The sequence below is a fragment of the Nothobranchius furzeri genome, chromosome 14 (genome assembly GCF_043380555.1).
Source record: "Nothobranchius furzeri strain GRZ-AD chromosome 14, NfurGRZ-RIMD1, whole genome shotgun sequence".
Taxonomy (NCBI): Eukaryota; Metazoa; Chordata; class Actinopteri; order Cyprinodontiformes; family Nothobranchiidae; genus Nothobranchius; species Nothobranchius furzeri.
This window is the reverse complement of record NC_091754.1, coordinates 39,046,905-39,061,904: the sequence shown is the minus strand read 5'-3', so window position 1 is coordinate 39,061,904 and position 15,000 is coordinate 39,046,905. Positions and strand designations below refer to the sequence as shown.

At 41.8% G+C, this 15,000-nt stretch overlaps 1 protein-coding gene across 1 annotated transcript in view; it reads right to left on the bottom strand.

The window, feature by feature from the left end:
- vwa8 (von Willebrand factor A domain containing 8) overlaps nt 1–15,000 on the bottom strand; it is a 132,688-nt gene that overhangs the window by 5,834 nt on the left and 111,854 nt on the right. The window contains exons 40-44 of the mRNA XM_054746534.2: nt 11,452–11,560; nt 7,790–7,915; nt 5,148–5,306; nt 1,749–1,847; nt 997–1,235 (exon numbers count right to left, since the gene is read on the bottom strand). Coding sequence (XP_054602509.1) covers nt 997–1,235; nt 1,749–1,847; nt 5,148–5,306; nt 7,790–7,915; nt 11,452–11,560 — 732 coding nt within the window. The remainder of the gene's footprint in view (nt 1–996; nt 1,236–1,748; nt 1,848–5,147; nt 5,307–7,789; nt 7,916–11,451; nt 11,561–15,000) is intronic.

Here is a 15,000-nt window from a genome sequence, read left to right as displayed (position 1 = left end):
TTTAAACATTTTCTAAATTATTTTTTTATTTTTACATTTTTTGTTTTTGTGAAGCGCCTCGTGATTTTTATCTTGAGAGGCGCTATAGAAATGATATTTTCTTCTTCTTCTTTTTGCACACGAGCCAAAGTCCCCAGGAAGGGTGGTAACACCACTCTTCTCACACACATAAGTGACCTAAACAAAGCAGCATGGAGACACTCTTGTCTCTGACCACCTCTCAGGCAGCAGCCTGCACTCCCAAGTTCTACATGTCATCAGAACATAACCAACCGCAACACAATAAAAGCAGTGTTATACAGAATGGAAGGCCTGTAGTGTTTATTCTCTTACAGTAACAACTTATCAATTTTTGGGAGGAATTTATTTTAGATTTTCTTGTTTTTATTAATTGTGCAATAGAAAAATAATCACTAGATTAATCATCTAAATAGTCATTAGAATAGTCGACTATTCGATAAAATAATCGTCAGAATAATCTGGCTGACTTCAAATGAAGCTTAAAAACGTTTTATGTTAACAAAGCGTTCTGCGCATGACCCTGACACAAACTCTCCACATCACTCACTAATATCAGACCGCTGCCACCTCAGCTGACAACTTACTTGTTTTTATTTTCTTTTTATCTAAAAAAAAGTTTGCTTGTTTTGTTAATAAGTCCACAGATTTAGTTTTACATGTATTAGCTGCTGCTAGGTTCTTGTTTTCTTTTTCTACCATTTGTACAGATTGGCCCTTTTTACTTCTAACTTGTTATCCTTTTCCACCTCTCTTATCTATTCTGTAGAGTGGCCCACCACTGTTTATTTTTTGGCCTTTGGCCCTTCTGTGCAGCACTTTGGACAGCTGTGCTTTTAAATGTGCTTTATAAATAAATGATGGATGGATGTAGGAGCTTATCTGACCATGACCTGCAGCTCCACCGAGACGCTGAGCTCCATAAGCAGAGGGACCAGTAACACTCGGTAACACCACAGAGATCAACAGCCTGCTCACCTTTCAGCCTGGTCACCCAGAGAGCCAATGAAAATGGCGAAGGCGTTGACTTTTGGGTCCAACATCAACGCCTGGGAAAAGCGCTCAGGTTGGATTCCATATCGCTCCAAGTTGGCATCGCTCAAAACCACCACAAAGTGCTCGTCAGCCTCCTCTCGGGCCAGCTCCTTGATGCTGGCCTCTGTGGCTTCCAGGGTGTAGTCCCCGCTCATGCAGAACTGGGAGTGGGCATGCATGGTCTCCATGGAGACGGGGACAAAAAAAACAAAGATACGACTCAGTGATGTTTAACATCAAACAGGAAAAGAAGAGACAAAGAGCTGCAGCCATCCGTCTAATAAGATCTATAAATAATAAACCCACTAACACGTGTTATTTTCTATGGACCCTAGGCTTTTTTAATCAAGTGTAACTAAAGCCGATGCTGATGGACATGAATTAGACACACTAAACTCTGGGACATTCTGCAACTGTTCCGTTAGAATTAGACTTCAGTGGTTCAGACGTCATATGACTTCATCATCTTGGTAGAAATCACGGGACTGGGGGCCTAACAGCTGTATCGGAGAATGTGACAGGGTCACTTTATGGCAGGCAGGTCACTTTGTGTTCAATACTAAAGGGTAGGACAGAAAGCACCGTGGTGACCGGCTCCACAAACTCCCTTTGAAAGTCGAATTGTAAAGGTAATAAAGTATTATCTGCAGATTTTTGTTGAACAAAACCCAACCAAATGGATTCTGAGGTGGTACCTGGAGAACTTTGAGTCTCTGCTTGTTATTCTTGGGTACTTTGTTTGCTGTGACCAGCTCAATGTCATAGCCATCTCCAGAATGCCCCACTATGTCATACTGAGGAGAGAAAACACAAATATGTCAGGAGTCACTTCACATAATTCAGATGGACATGAATATAATCTCTCGTTAGAACATCTGGAACAGTTCTCCAAACTTAGAGTGAGAACACACGGTGGTGTGATGCTGGATGAACATCAGAGGGCAACACATCATCTATTATAATTCAGCTCACTTTGTTCATAAAGCACCGTTTAAAACACAAAACATCTCAATGCTCTTTGAAAAACAAACATTCCAGATGAACTCATAGCCCGGAGGTCAAGGGCGCAGGGTCCGTCGGTGCAGACGGTGCCGTGCACCAGGGCCCACGGGCCTCAGGGGGCCCAGAGAGAGACAGGGAGGGAGGAATTGAGAGAGTGCTCCATCCAGCCGGCGGGGCGTGCAAAAGAAGGGGCTGAGGATGCATCTCGACTCAGACGTGGATGCATTATTATTCGTCCTTGGTGTGTTCTGTGCTGTAAAGACGCACTCATGAAACACAACTCGAGTGCATTCGGGCTTGTAAGTGAAGCTGGACTTTTTCTATGCTGCGGAGAGTACCGCTAGATTTTCCACTCATTTGTTAGTTGAAATCATAAAACTCTGTCCATCTTCATTTAAACCAGCCACCCACAATCCCCACCAGCACCACCTCAATACATGCTCCAAGAGGTGCTTCATTTTGGACCCCATCACTGCCATGAAGCACACGACGCATACAGCACTATCAGCTACCGTCATCAGGCAAGAGGAGAGAATAAAATATACGAGTTATCTGACACCATGCGCGTTCCCACAAAGAAAGGCATCGTAAAACGCCTGACCAACCAGTGGTTAACTGTGCAGACAGGCATGGAGGAGGAGAGATGGCCTCCAAACAGAAATATAGATCAGGAGTAAACATCAAAAAGAAACGTCTTAACAAGAGGAGGAGTATGTTTACTTGAAACAGGGTATCTGCAGGTTTATGGGAGCCAAATTTAAGACTTTTTAAGACCTTTTTAAGGCCACTTTGACCAAATTTAAGCTATTTTTTTAAATTTAATTTCTGCTATAATTTCCAGCTATTGCCTGGGACCGGTGCTAACCACGTCGCGAACGTGGGATTAATCATCCAGTTACCATTAAACTTGCACTTCTCCACGGCACAAGCTCCCACTAGCTTAACCAGCTAATGTGCTCATCTAAAAATAGTCCCCTTTCACAACCAACGTGAATGTGTACAGTTCCGCTTACGCCAACATCACACACAAAAAATGCTGAAGACTAACTAGAAATTCACAAAAATGAATAAAATAATCTAGTTTAATGGGTCTTTGGTAATTTAAGACCTTTGGAAACCGTATTTAAGGATTATTTGTAATTTTTAAGGATTTTCAAGGCCTTAAATTTGAAAAAGTAAATTTAAGACTTTTTAAGACTTTTTAAGGACCCGCGGATACCTTGTTGAAAGTGAGGATGTTGTTGGAAACAAAAGGAAAACTTTGTGGGCAAAAACACCCCAGCTGCTGCTGATCATGAGACAGAAGAGAATTCTGACTGGACGTGGACTGAGCTTAGACTTTACAGCAGCCTGGTGATCATTCATGAAATATCTTTTAAATGCATAAACCTTCACCTCTGTCGAATGTTGTCTTCAGTTTAGTCCGTGTTATCAACATTATTACTAACCTAGTGAATATGGTTTAAAGCATTTCTGTTGAGTGGGACCAATATGAATACCAAAGAAAAATGCTAAAAATATTCAATAAAAATTAAAAAGAACTTCATATAAGTATATGGAAACAATCATCTGACCTTGAACGTGAACAAAACAAAGGAGATGATTTCAGACTTCAGAAGAAACAGGGTGGAGTCAAACACTGTTTCCATCATGGGAGAAGAAGTGGAGGTGGCTGAGGAATACAAATACCTTGGAGTTCACCTGGACAACAGGCTGGACTGGAGAAAGAACAGTGAAGCCGTTTACAAGAAGGGACACAGCAGACTGCACTTCTTGAGGATGCTTAGGTCCTTCAATGTCTGTAGCAAGATGCTGCAGATCTTCTACAAGTCTGTTGTTGAGAGTGTAATCTCTTCAGCTATCGTCTGTTGGGGTAGCAGCATCAGAAGCAGGGACCTAAAAAGGCTCAACAGCCTAATAAAAAAGGCTGGTTCTGTTCTGGGGACGACTGTGGAACCACTGGAGGAGATAATGCAAAGAAGGATTCTCCAGAGAATCAAGAAAATGATGGACAACCCTGAGCATTCTCTGCACAAGACTGTCCGACAACGGAAGAGTGTCTTCAGTCAGAGGCTTCTTCAGTTTGGCTGCAACACTGACCGCTACTGGAGATCCATCCTGCCAGCAGACATTGTAATATACAACAACTCTTTGATGACTTGATTACTATTATGATTCTGAGCTACTACAGCAATCAATTTCCCTCTGGGATTAATAAAGTATTGAACTGAATTGAATATGTAGGTTCAAAGCCTCCACCTGTGGTGATTGTCTCGTCCCACAGTGCAAGACTTCTTTTGATCAGTCTGCTCTTTCTGTAAAGGGGGCCGAACGTTGGAACTCTCTACCTACTGACCTAAAACTAGAAATGGACAGTAAAGTTTTTAACAAATAACTCAAAAAATGGTTTAAGTCTAAACAACAGTGTCTACATGAATAGTTTTAAACTCTTACATAGCTGCTCAAATTGCCTTGTTTTATTCTTTTTATTCTTTTTTTATTGAAAATTGTTTGCAATTTTAATCTGTTTTCTGTTTGATTTATTGTTGATCTCGTTGTATTTTATTTAAATGTATTCTACTTTTTAGAAAGGTTCTATGGAAAAGTGTTGCAAATTAGCACGTGTGCTAACACACTAAACAATGCATCTGGTTCGTCCAATGTAATTGCTGTGTCCATGTCAAATAAGCATCACATATTTATAAAACATGCAATGATTTTTTAAATATGTCAAAGTAAGAAAGACCATCTGTGAAATTTATCCAGTCCAAATTGGCAGGCTGATGACATCATAATATGCAAATAAGGTGGGTGAATTTGCTCCCAACACATATTTTTAGTCATACTGAAGATTTTCCTCCTTTACAGTTTACTTCGTCTCTAGCCATTTGAATCTTATGACAAAGCTCTGGCACCTACAGGGTTACGTTCGGTTTTCCTGACTGCTGCTGCTAGCGGTTTAATAAAAATAGTAAACAGTGAGCCAGATAGTGGGCATCCCTGCCTCTGAAGATAGAAGCCGGCCAGTTGTCCTGACATGCTGTTGAACTGTATAATATTTTTATCCCGTTTATGAAAGAGTGTTTGGTCACCTTGAACTTGTGCTCATAGTTCTCCAAAGCCTCCATCACCATGCACACAGCTTCCATGGAGCGCTCCAAACGACTGTCCACCCCGTTGAAGCGGTACATGCTACCAGACACGTCAGCCAGCACACGCAAACGCTTGGGTTTCTGCTGCGGACTGCCCAGCTGGGAGGAAGCAAAAAGTCACAATGACTGTTTCAGGCCCATGAAATAGCAGAGCACTGCAGAAAAATGTAAAACATTTGCTGGGAGATCAGTCAAGTTATTTAGATCTGAATCGGGACCTGTGAGTGTCAGTGTAAATCAGGTTGACAGAAACTCTAATACACGTTTTCCACCAGTACCTACTGAGCATGACTTGGCTAGTCCATGTACAGTCTCAAGCAGCAATGGGAACCAGACTGCAGAGCTTTTAAGTTCCTGCTTCCATCTGGCTCCATACAAGGTGGGCCATTTCTATGGACACACCTTAATAAAACAGGATGGTTGGTGATATTAACGTTGTGTTTGTGGCACATCAGTATATGTGAGGGGGCAAACTTTTCAAGATGGGTGGTGAACAAGGTGGCCATTTTGAAGTCGGCCATCTTGGATCCAACTTTTGTTTTTGTCAATAGGAAGAGGGTCATGTGACACATCAAACTTATTGGGGATTTCACAAGAAAAACAACAGTGTGTTTGGTTTGAATGTAACTTTATTCTTTCATGAGTTATTTACAAGTTTCACTTTGTTCACAGCCATTGACATGTCGAAGAGGATAACACGTGAGGAGCAGATCAAAATTGTGTTGGTATCTGGTGAACACAGTAACCGGGTCATTGCAGCAGATTTCAATGCAAGACACCCTACGAGACCACCCATCTCCCCATACTACAGTTAGCAAACTGCTTGCTAAGTTTCATGAAATTGGATCAGTGTTGGATTAGCCAAAATGTGGACGCATGAAAACGGTCACTAATGAAGAAACATCAGCGGCTGTCCTAGCTTCATTCAGCAAGTGCCCACAGTGTAGCGCTTGCCACATGTCACTGGAGAGTGGCATTAGTCGAACATCCCTTCGGCAGATATTAGCTACTCACAAATGGCACCCTTACAAACTCCAGCTACTGCAGCATCTCAATGAGGATGACCCAGATCGGCACACAGAATTTGCAGAATGGGCAAAACAAAAATGGAACAGGACCCTCAGTTCACGCAGAAGACTTTGTTCAGTGATGAGGCAAACCTTTATGTGAATGGTGAAGTTAACAAACAAAACCACTGCTATTGGTCTGACACTAACTCACATTGGATAGATCCCTCCAAGACTGTTGGAAAAAAAAAGTGATGGTATGGTGTGGTATATGGGTACAAAGATAGTGGGGCCATTCTTCATCAATGGAACCCTCAAGGCCACTAGATATTTGAAATTGCTACATGATGATGTGTTTCCCTCTTTACGCACTGAAGCAGGCACGTTCCCTGAGTTTGTCCAGCAAGATAGTGCACCACCACGTTATGGGTGTCAGGTCCTAGCATTCCTAGATGAACAGTTTCCTGGAAAGTGGATTGGTCGTCGTTGGCCAGTTGAATGGCCCCCAAGGTCTCCTGATCTGACCCCCTTAGACTTTTATCTTTGGGGTCATCTGAAGGCAATTGTCCATGGTGTGAAGATACGAGATGTGCAACACCTGAAACTATGGATACTGGGAGCCTGTGCTGGCATTTTTCCTGCGGTGTTGCTATCAGTGTGTGAAGGGTGGGAGAAGAGGGTTGCATTGACAATCCAACACAATGGGCAGCACATTGAACACATTTTATAAGACGTCAGAAACTTGTAAATAACTCATGAAAGAATAAAGTTAACACCAAGCACACCATTGTTTTTCTGGGCATCATGGGCCGGTGTCTTGACAGCTGCCGTGGATCTGTTGCTGTCAAGGCAGATGGCTCTGCTGATGATGTGTCGTCCATTACCTGACCCATCTGAACTCAGCCTATTGTTGTTCTCTGTTGTTCACGTATGTGTGTGTGTTTGTTTGTGTGTGTGTGCGAGTGTGTGGGTGAGTGTATGTCCACCTTGGAAATTGGTTGCGGGAGGGGAACTGCAATTGTCAATTGTTTTATACTTGGGGAGGGGGGCTGGGATGGGAATATGGGATCTATGGGGCCATTTTAATTTGTGAAGCACTTTGAGTTGCATTTTTTTGTATGAAAAGTGCTGTATAAATAAAGCTGATTTGATTTCATGTGAAATTCCCAATAAGGCTAATGTGTCACATGACCCTCTTCCTATTGAAAAAACAAAAGTTAGATCCAAGATGGCCGACTTCAAAATGGCCACCACGGTGGCCACATCTTGAAAAGTTTGCCCCCTCGCGTATACAAATTTGCCACAAACAGGACATTAACATCACCAACCATTCCCATTTTGTTAAGGTGTATCCATAGAAATCCCCCCCCCCCCTACATTGTCAGCACCTGTTGGCCACAGATCAGCTAGGGAGTGGAGTCACTGGTTACTCCAGAGTTTGTGTCATGTACAGATCACTTCGTGTGTCCCCCATACTGACCCCATCTACTTGAACTGCGTCTCAGTTGTAATGGAATATCACCTAAAACATGTAGAGGTATGTCGTGCTGAGTACTGCTGCCGCATAAAACACACCTCTGGGTCCAGCTCTCCTCTGCGTTTATAAATAGCTTTTTCTCCTGTTAGACCATCAATGATTTTAGCGTCATCCAGTTCTCCCAGTGCCTGGTTCTTCAGCCATTGGCGCTCCTTCCCTTTAGCCTGAAACACACACATACACCGTTTATTAGAACGTTTGCTGTTATAACTGAATCAAATGAACCAAGACCTCCTTTGGTCAAGTGTTTATGCTGTAGCTTAACTGTAGTTAGCATTGGCATCCAGTCAGAGTCCCAGCAAAGCTTCTAGTATTATAATTATTTAGTTCTAGTAGCTTGGCTGTTAGATTTTAGTTTAGTGTTTTTTACATGTGACTCTTTCACCAAGTTGATGGGGTTTGAACCGGGTTATAGTAAGAACATTATTTCTATAGCACTTATCATAGAATCACAAAGTGCTTCAAATAGATCAAAACAAAAATAAAAAAGTTATAAAATCATAAAGATCTCAAAACAGAAAAACATTAACATCAGAAAAATAAAGTCATAAAATTATAACATTTTATAAACAGATGAAAGATGATTACAAATTTGAGTTAAAAATAAGAAAATAAAAGATTTAGGTAAAAGCAGCTTTAAATAAAAGGGTCTTCAACTGTTTTTAAAGGTGTCCAGACTGTCAACGCTGCGTAAGGATAAAGGAAGACAGTTGTTGGTTGAGTGAAATGACAGAAGCAGAATGAGCTTAACTAGTTATGGTTATTACCTCTGTAGCGTACCAAATGGCCAAGTATTTCACCAAAATGAACAGAAGTTAACTTTTAACGTACAGGCCAGACTTCTTCCTACTGGTCAATCCGACATCGTGGTGCTGATACGGCTGCAAGAGACGCAGGACTCCTTATCTATCCTCTTCTTATCTATCCTCTTTGAATAAAGTCTATCTTCCCTGGCTCATAAATGACTTTAAAACTTCGTATAATCATATTTTGTTGAATGAACAATTAGTTTAAATCCAAAGTGTTTTAATAATTGTCCTTTATTTTACATTCATGATGGGTTAACATGAATATTTTTCCTGTAATGATTTAATTCAGATCCTAATTCACACCAGATCAGTATTTGTTGATTTCAATAATTTAATTTATCGGCATGAACACAGTAATTTTACTATATTGTCATTAATGGTTAAAACATTTGTGCTTCACATAACTGTTTAACATTTTACGTCACACTTAGCATAACCTCTAAGTATCTGCTATGCAGACGACACCCAGCTCTATCTGTCATTTCCACCGGATGACCACACTGTCTCTGCACGAATATCAAACTGTCTCTCTGACATATCAGAATGGATGAAATCCCACCATCTTCAACTCATCCGCTCTAAAACTGAACTACTTGTCATCCCAGCAAAACCATCCATACAGCACAATATCTCAATCCAAAATGACTTCCTATCTCTGGCTCCTTCAAAGGCAGTTTGAAATCTGGGTGTCGTGATTGATGAACACCTGACCTTTAAAGATCATGTTGCCTCTGTTGCTCGTTCATGCCGCTTTGCGCTGTATAACATACGAAAGATCAGGCCATACCAAACACAACATAAAACCCAGCTCCTGGTGCAATCTACTGTCATCTCCCGCCTCGATTACTGCAATGCCCTTCTAACTGGTCTTCCAGGCTGTGCTGTGAGACCTCTTCAAATGGTCCAGAACGCAGCGGCGCGTCTGGTCTTCAATCAGAATAAAGAGCACACGTCACCCCTCTGTTCATTGAGCTCCACTGGCTACCGCTAGCAGCACACATCAAATTCAAATTGCTAACACTAGCATACAAAGTCCGAGATGGTACGGTTCCCATCTACCTGAATCCTCTTGTAAAGGCTTACGTCTCAGCCCAGCCGCTCCGGTCATCACAGGATCGTCGGCTAGCAGTGCCTACACCACGCTCAGGACAATCCAGACTCTTCTCATGCATCATTCCACAAATGTGGAATTGTGGAATGACCTACCAAGCACTACCAGAACAGGGGCTTCCTTTTCAATTTTCAAGACTGACCCTGCTCTTCAGAGAGCAGCTTCTAAACTAGCACCCTCCCTGCACCCGCCCCCCCTCTCTACTGTCCACTCCTTGTTCCCTACTCTCCATGATTGATGTCAAGTTGTTGCTATTGTTGTTGTTAGCCTCAAGGGCAACATGCTGATTATCACTTGTAAGTCGCTTTGGACAAAAGCGTCTGCTAAATACATAAACATAAACGTAAGTATCTGAGTGAAGGAGTGATTTCCTGAGGTATTTTAGTAACGCTGTTGTATGGAGTATAATCAGACTTGTTAATGTATGGAATTAATTCTGGATTATGTCTCTCATTAAGTGAAATCAATTCTAGGCTCCCCAAGGTGTATCCGTGTGTGTGTGTGTCCCTACAGCCTTGTCTCTTATCACACCTGAAGTCGTAAATTATTAGTTGCCTTCACCGAGCTGTTTCGGTCTCACGGTTCTGTGGTAACCTTTTTTGACCTCCGGAGAAGTGGAGGAGGCAAGGATTGTGTCTTATTAGTCCAGGTGCATGAGCTAATAAACAGACCATGTACTTGTAAAATGGATAAGATCGCTAAAACAAGCAGTAGAAATTAGATTTCCTGATTTCTCCCCAAGGCCAGGATGGAACGATGGAGGGGCAACGTTGGGCTAATGTCAACAGCATGCAGAGAAGAAGAAACAAGAGAACGTATGAAGACTGGGAGAAGAAAAGGTGACACCATGACATCCAAGATTTATGCTCTCTTCAGGGCTGTTGGAGAAGTAACAAGAAGAAGAGGAACACGTGACCAGGAAGTCTGAAGTCTGAAGCAACAAAGAAATGACTGTGAAGGAGGGGTGAGAGTGAATAAAAAGGAGCTACTGGGTCTGGAGGAAGGGCCTTTGACAGGAAGTGTGTGTGAGGTACAGAGATGGAAAGGAGGAAGCTTTTGCTTTGAGCTTTTTGTCTGTGATAATCTGACCTAGTATCATTTTTGGAGAGCTTATTCAGCTCAACTTTGCTATAACTCGGTTTAATGGCAAAGAGTTGTTTCACTTTTGAACCCGCTTTGTCGGGATTTTGTTTGGATTAGTATTCTTTTTTCATCTGTGTGAAATAAAACCTAGTTCCTTGGATTCAAGGAACGAAAAAATGATTTACGATTGGGGTCTCCTCCTGTCGGTGGCCGAGCAAAGGTGAGATGCTGGTTGTAAATGCCATCCCTAGGTGTTATTGATTTAAGTGTTTCCTCCATCCTAGGCTACAGGTAAAGTCAGTTGTCTCCTCAGCATAAAAGGAACAGCTGGCAAGGGTCTTAACCTGAAGTGTACATAAGCTTCATGGACTGAGGGTGTGTGTAGGTGTGTTTGCGCCTCCTTTGTGTCTGCTTAAACAAATGTTGGTCAGAATTAGAAGCCCTGGGTAATTTGGTGATTGCTAATCAACTCTCTACAGAGTAAGGATGTTTGTTGGTGACTGATGCCACTCTCACTACACTGATTACAAGTCAACCCTGAGATATTAGTCAAATCCAGAAGAGTGGAGCTAGCCCGGTAAATTGGCTGGTAACAAACGCCTTTTAAAACTTGTCAATTCTGATTTGTCTAAATGTGTCAACAGCGGTTAATAAAGGCTAGGTCACTTCCTGATCTAGCCAGTTCTTACAGACCAACCTGTAAGCTGTCCAGGATGATACGAAGAGACTGGACCTGTCTGCTGACCGCGCTGGAGAACCGCTCATATGTAGAAGCATCATACTCGCTCATGTCTATCTCCTTCAGCCTGAGAAACAAACACAGAAACAAGAGGTCCATGACCTTTAGGCAAGCAAAGGAATGATTGACTTTCCTTTCAAAGACTTTTCATTGAGCATATGAAACAAAGCATTGCATGATATGATAAACAACACTAATGCTTCATGACTGTGCAGGTCGGGTCCATATCCACGGTAGAACCAGTGCCTAACTGGGTTGTGAATGTTAGTAACCCATTAGGGACAACACATTTGAGAGCAAATTTACTGATTTTCACTTGAAAAAAACTTTATTCCACAACAATATGCTGGGGTCTCTGAGGAAAAAGAACATTTAGATTAAAGTAAAATATAGTATTTAAATCATAAAGTTATTTTAAGATTGGATCTCGATCTGAACACAGCCTGATTCTGACTGATTATTGTGCTTAAACATCACTCTTTTGGAGGTTATGGGACAAGTGCTAGCTGGTTCTTCAAGTGAAGACTCCATAGATCTGCTAAAGGACCTCAATGCTAAGGTGGGCAACAAGTGTGACCGTTTAATTATAGATTCACTAGGATAGAGACAATAAAGCTCATCTCTCACCAAATAGAATATTTACTAAGAAATCACAATGTAACCATAGACACACTACTTGGTGTATATGTTGTGTGTGTGTGTGTGTGTGTGTGTGTGTGTGTGTGTGTGTGTGTGTGTGTGTGTGTGTGTGTGTGTGTGTGTGTGTGTGTGTGTGTGTGTGTGTAAACGAACATGTGTGTGGGTATACATGTTCTTATGTGTTTTTAGGTATTTTTATTCTCATTTATTGTGGTTGTTGTATGTTTTAGAGAGCGAACATCTACCGAAGACAAATTCCTTGTAAATGTACTTTTACTTGGCCAATAAATCTGAAATCTGAAATCTGAAAAAATAAAAAAAAATTATTGGTTTTCATTTAAATTGAAGTACAACATATGTATGATCCAGTTTGTGAGGCAAAGAGGGTTAGAAAATAGCAGATTTGTTACTGTCCGGCGCCTCAGGAGGTCTGGAGCTCCCTAGTTGGGACGCTGCCCCTGCGACCCGGACCCAGATAAGCGGAGGAAGACGACGACGACGACAAATGACTGTTTAACAGATTTGCTTCACATAGGGGAAATAAGCTTTTCTAAGTGTCTGAGAAAGGGGAGGTCTGAGGACTCTTGGACAATGTCTCTTAAACTTTCTTAAATCTGGTTGGTCCAAAACTTAAAAGCAACAAACCCTTAGAAGAGGAAACACTTCCTATATTCGGCACTTCCTGCAAAGCTTCCAGCTTAAGATAAATTACAATCAAACCAGATTTTCTGTGGAATAATTTTAGCGGCATTAGAACCATCCTTTTTCAGAATCAACCAATTATTGTTTGTTTTCTTCTGCAAAACAACTTATCAGACGTGAAACAATCCGCCTGCAGACCCAGGAGGCCACCTCTGACCAGCTGACGTGGATTCAGAGGAAAATGGTCTGTGACACCTAGCACTAGCTTTACTGAAGAAATGAAATTCTGATGACTTATTAGCATCATGGGCCAGTCCATCATCCTCCTTTCTTTGTTGTGTAAGCACACTAATTAGCAGGCATGCTCTCACATTTGCAGTTATTTGTATTTCTTTACTCAAACCATCATGTAGCCCAAATACGTGTGTGTTTGACATGGATAATCTAACATCAGGGACAAAACTAAACAAAATATTCCACACTTTGGCTTAACTGCAAACATGAAAGACATGAAAGAAGTGTGTTTTATTGATAAAAAAGGAAATGAAAAATCTGCCAAAAAGGTTCATAACACTCAGTTTGTAATGCATGCTTGTTTTCTACAGGGTGGGCCATTTATATGGATACACCTTAGTAAAATGAGAATGGTTGGTGATATTAATGTCCTGTTTGTGGCACATTAGTATATGTGAGGGGGCAAACTTTTCAAGATGGGTGGTCACCATGGTGGCCATTTTGAAGTTACAGACGGTGTATTTTATTTGCATTCTTCACAGAGCCAGTGATCCTGCTCTCTGCATTGGCACTGGGGTGCTTGTGACAAAGATGGCGCCGGTGCGGTTGGCATGCCGTCTGTCTCCTAAATCTGTTTTGTTTTTTTGTGTCTTCTTTTGCTTTTTTCAGTAGCTCTAACGCTAAAGTTGTGTACGATCATCAGACTCCTGGATTTAGGTCGTTGGTTTATTTTTTATTTTTTGGGATCGAACGATCATGGTTGGAAATCTTCTTACTCACCTGTTCTCTGTTCTGAGCCAGCCTACGTAGGTTTGGCCAGCCACACCCGATAGGATAGTACCTCACCGTCGCAGGGGGAGATGTATTGGTCGGCGGGTGAAGCTCAAGTTGGCCTGGTTGTGTTCTAAGAATAGAGTATTGGATATTGATGAGTGCTGGCGCTCGTCTTTTTCTCAGAGACTTTTGGATCCATTGAGGTCATGCCTGGTTGCAGCTTCAGGAGTGGTGGAATTCTCCAAAGCCTCTCTTCCTTGCTGTTCCCAGATCTTTCGACGTGGTATTCGACATTCGAATCTTAGGCCTATTAAGAGGATTCCTGGAGTAAGGATGGCTCTGATGCTACTTCTATAAAGTTTGCCTCTCAATGCCAATAAGACTTTTATTTTGAAGGACTTCTTGGGTGAGCAGAATCTTTCTTTTCTCCGTCTGACTGAGACGTGGGTCGGAGCAGGTGAGTCCAGTGTGTTTTCTGAACTTGTCCCACCTGGTTGCTCATAGTTTAGTAACCCACGTCAAGTGGGGGGTGGCATGGCTGTTTTTAAGGATGAAACTTGAAAACACATTTTCTTACCTGCTACCTTCTCAAAGTTTTGAACTGAGCCTCTTTGAACTCGGTCGGGTTAAGCCATTTCTCTGTGTAGTGGTTTACAGACCGCCGAGATATGAGGATTTTCTGGATGAGCTTTTCAGATTTTAAGGCTTGTTGCATCACGTGACATGACAGATTTTATATTATGGGTTTAATATTCACCTTTGCTGCCCTAATAAACTGCTGGTGAATTTTAAAATACTTTGGACTCTTTTCGTGTCTGGTCCGACTACTTCTGACGGACATTTGTTGGATGTTGTGTTGATGTGAGATGTATCTGTGAGTAATTTATTGGCTCATGATGCAGTTTTTCTGATCAATGTCCTGCTTTGTTTGACGTTTTAGTTCCTTTTGTACCTGTTTTAGCAGTGTCCAGTCTAACGATGGAAGGATCTTGAATTCCTCTACTGCTGAATTGTTTGTGGCTGACTTTCAGAGCCTGTCTACTACAGAGATGGTGGAGAGATCCAATGCTTCCTGTCTCCTTGTTTTAGATCTAACCGCCCCTTTTCGATCTTGTCGACACAAATTGAAGCGTGAGCCATGGCTGAATGATAGTACTCGTGCAGCCCGAAGAAACTGTAGGAAATGTGAGCAGAACTAGAAAATAAACATGATGCAGG